General features: G+C 35.5%; 1 protein-coding gene across 1 annotated transcript in view; it reads left to right on the top strand.

The window, feature by feature from the left end:
- The first annotated feature begins 606 nt into the window (after positions 1–606).
- LOC106685909 (uncharacterized) overlaps positions 607–3,919 on the top strand; it is a 21,077-nt gene continuing 17,764 nt past the window's right edge. Inside the window, exon 1 of the mRNA XM_014428904.2 lies at positions 607–669. Coding sequence (XP_014284390.1) covers positions 618–669 — 52 coding nt within the window. The 5' untranslated portion in view covers positions 607–617. The remainder of the gene's footprint in view (positions 670–3,919) is intronic.

Here is a 3,919-nt window from a genome sequence, read left to right as displayed (position 1 = left end):
TTGAGCTTTCGGGCTCCACTAAACCACCGAATTCCTCTCGTATCCAATCCTTACAATCCAAAATTTTCTGTAAAATCCTTAATTTTTCTTCTTTATCACAAAAAAGGAAATAAGACGCATCAAGTCCATAAGAACTTCAATGTTCCATATGTTGTTACTGATATAAACAGAACCAGAAATCAATTTTTCCATGATGAACTCCTTAACTACTCTAACTCACTTGTTTCTAACCATACTTCCTCTTTGATTCCTCATGTTCATCCAAGGTGTCTGAAAAGAAGATGGCCACGAGACCTTCTGCTATAAAAATATTATTGGAGTTCTACCTGTGGGGTGAGAACCTATCCCATGAGACTCTAACGTGCCATTATAATGTAACTCATATAAAAGTTACTTATTGTATGTTTATTTTAAACAGTGGAAAATTTCAATATATAATATAAAAAACAATCAAAACAAATTTCTAAAATCTAGATTTATATTCTAAATTTAAATAAACATGGAATAGCTGCGAAGTCTACGAATGCACGGTAATGTTTGCTGATAAGAGCCTCCCCATAAAAGCCATTGGTTATTTTCACATCTCTACTATTCAGTCCAAGATGGCAGGCTTAAGCATGGCTATGGTGTACGTAAGCGCCTATGCAATTTATATAGTGATCAGCGCAGGTATGATGTATGAATATAAGTATTTAATTAATAGAATATGGAAATATTAGTTGAGGAAAACCTTTCGAAACTAACTAGTGGCAAAGGACTTGTCTATACTGGGTGCTATCAATGGATTGTTTTTTAAAGTGATTTTTATTTATAAACATTGCATAAGGAAAAATTTCCTTTCAAATTTTACGTTTTAGTACTAAATTTTATGTTTACCAGCCGTCAGTTTTAACAACGAAAATAGAAAAAACATTTTTCAGTTTTTCGCTTATAATTAGAAAATTAAGCATTTTTCGAAGTTTTTCGGTATAAAATTAAATTAGACAAACTTTATTAGAAAATTAGTACACTATATTTAATTTTCGTCTAACCGGCGCGTTTAGTCTAGACGTCCAAGTTTCACAAAGGGTGGTTTTAAGAAAATATGATAGTAAAAAATTATTCAAATTCGAATCAATATATTTTATTTTTGGCAAAATGAATCACCGCTTGAGGACGCTTCAGAAACGATACTTTTTAGTTCTTAGTGAAAAATACCCTTTTAATGAAGTATCTTGTGCCCAAGTATCAACGTTATATGCCTCGAACTTACTATTTTACTAAAGTCAGATATGCCTACGTCAAAATAGATATGAGTTGTGCTTTTCACAAGGAACATAAACTCGCAAAGGTGCCTTAAACTCGCACCAATAACGTCTCAGTTAGGCCGAAAATCGATTTAGTTTGGCCCATACAGGCCTCTTAGACAAAATTTTGTCCTGGGCCCTTTGTTTGTATCTGGGTTTCCCGACCCTAAGGGAGGTAATGATGACTTAGTCACATTTTTACCTCAAATCGAGGGACTTAACGGCCGTACAGGTTGGGGCGTAGGTCCAATGTTAATAATATTCTAGACAGCTTGGTTTGGATTGGTTTTAGATTCGATTCTCACCTGGAGCAGCTAATATTAGTTTTTCGGCGGTCCCGAGAAATGATTCTTGACACCCACCCTGGTTAGTACGCGATGGCAACACAGGTAGTTGCCAGGGATTGGTAAAAAGGACCAGGAGGTCCACTTGCTGGACTAGTTCGCTCCACCAAACACCAATACCGATACTTTGAGCTAATCTATATATTGATATATACGAAGGTTGTCCAGAAAGTAACAGACGTTTTGGCAAATCATGGGGGTAGAGCCGCCATCTTGGTGTCTTAACGTTCCTACATTTAGTACGTATCCTGCTGTTGTAGCGTGAGGATTGTGCGTTCCTCACTTTGCTCTCTGCTAGTCGTCAAAATGTGCCCTGCAATAGAAAATCCCACCACTAGTGAAGTGGTATGTGGTTTCTGTTGGTGATTCGGTTTTTGTTGGCTCGAAACAACAGACCAATTGAAATTTATTGTCAGCTTTGTGATTTTTACGGGCAGGGGATAATGAATGAAAGCCGAGTGAGGCAATGGTGCATTGATTTTAAAAATGGCCGTACCAGTGTTCACAACGAGGACCGCAGTGGTAGGCCTAGCCTTGATGACTTGGCAATGGAAATAAATGAAAACAATCGTGAAAACCGTCGTTTCACGATTACAGAACTATCGGAACATTTTTCTCAAATTTCACGGAGTTTGGTGCATCAAATTGTGGTGCTTCTCGTTGATTTTCTGGAACGTGGAGCAACAATCAATTCAGAATGGTATTGTGAAACACTAAAACGTTACGGCGCGCCATACAAAATAAGCGTAGGGGAAGACAGTACCAAAGTGTTTTTTTCACGACAACACACGGCCAATCGTACCTGGGCACTCTTAGATGGCTTTGGAGGTGTTTGACCATCCACCATACAGCCCGGATTTGGTACCAAGCGATTACCACCTCTTTCGAGCAATGAAAAATGGCTCGGTAAACAACGCTTTGATACTGACGTCGAACTGCATGCTGGTGTAAACCAGTGGTTGAAATCGCATGCGGCAGATTTCTGCAGAGAGGGTATTGAACAATTTGTGCCACGGTATGATAAATGTCTCAATTTGAATGGTGATTATGTAGGAAAATAGCTTAAGAGTGTACCTTTCAAATGTGTATAACATTGAGTTTTTCAATTTGTGAATTGTTTATTTCAAAACGTCTATTACTTTCTGGACAGGCCTCGTAGTAAGGAGAAATAATATCATCATGAACAATAAAGAAATTGAAGTTTTTAAACGAACAAGCATTAATTTCAACTCAAAGTAGGGTTATAGTACATCTAGGATGAGTTTGCCTGTGCGTAAAGAAGAGGAAAGTACGCGTTTGCAGTTTAATGTTTACTTAAAATTGGAGAATTATAAGCAATAAGGAAATTGACGATTCCATAGCTAATGATAAATATAGAATCTATACAAGGAAATTATATTTAAATATTCATTATAATTTTGAGTATGATCATTATTCGAAAAAACATCATATTCGTTTTTTAAACTGGCGTTGCTGCGGAAAATGGTAAATCAAATTCCGAATATATTATATAAGACGCTGTAAACATTTTAGCCCTATGCTATTCCACGCGCTAAGGATAGTTTATGAATTTATGGCACGCTTGACACGAAATTATGTATAATGTAATAAGGAAAACCAAAGAGCAATAAGGAATGTGTTCATTATTTACTATTAGATTGCTGTAATAACAACTTCATCCTTTTCCTTATGTTTTTGCTTGGTAACGGGTCATACTTAAATTGAAGATAACTTTTGCTTAACTATTCTAATGATACTATGGTTTATAAAAAAAAAAAACACTTTTTATTTTACTCATCCTGGCAACTATTTGGTTTACCGCATCTCAACAGAGAAGTTAGTCAATGAATTTGGTTTTTAAATTCGATTTAATAATGCTGTTCATATTAATGGCTCAGTACTTTAGCATTAGCTTTAAATCTCCAACACTTTAAATGTCTCACTTAGCCAAATGGTTAGTCTCAGATGAATTAAGTTGTATTAGTAAGTAATATTAGTTGTATAGAGTTATTTTAAGAAACGCAAAAATGGAGAACAAATACCAACAGTGCTTCAATACTAACACATATAAACATTTATATGGTAGTTGATAGTGTTAAGTTGATCTAAAATTAAAAGTTTTAAAATTTAATGAAATTATGACAAAATAGTGAGGAGAAGATGGTTGGGGGTGCGGTCAATGAAAAACACAAATAAGTACGATTAACTTATTTTAATGTGCCTGCGTTTCGGCTAGAGTTTCTAGCCTTCTTCAGGGCTAAAAACAGAACAAGATAACAACCACAGTAA

This window comes from Halyomorpha halys, unplaced genomic scaffold (assembly GCF_000696795.3).
Source record: "Halyomorpha halys isolate HHAL.00 unplaced genomic scaffold, Hhal_1.1 Scaffold755.1, whole genome shotgun sequence".
Lineage (NCBI taxonomy): Eukaryota > Metazoa > Arthropoda > Insecta > Hemiptera > Pentatomidae > Halyomorpha > Halyomorpha halys.
Note: the sequence above shows the minus strand (reverse complement) of the source record. Positions and strands in the feature narration are given on the sequence as shown.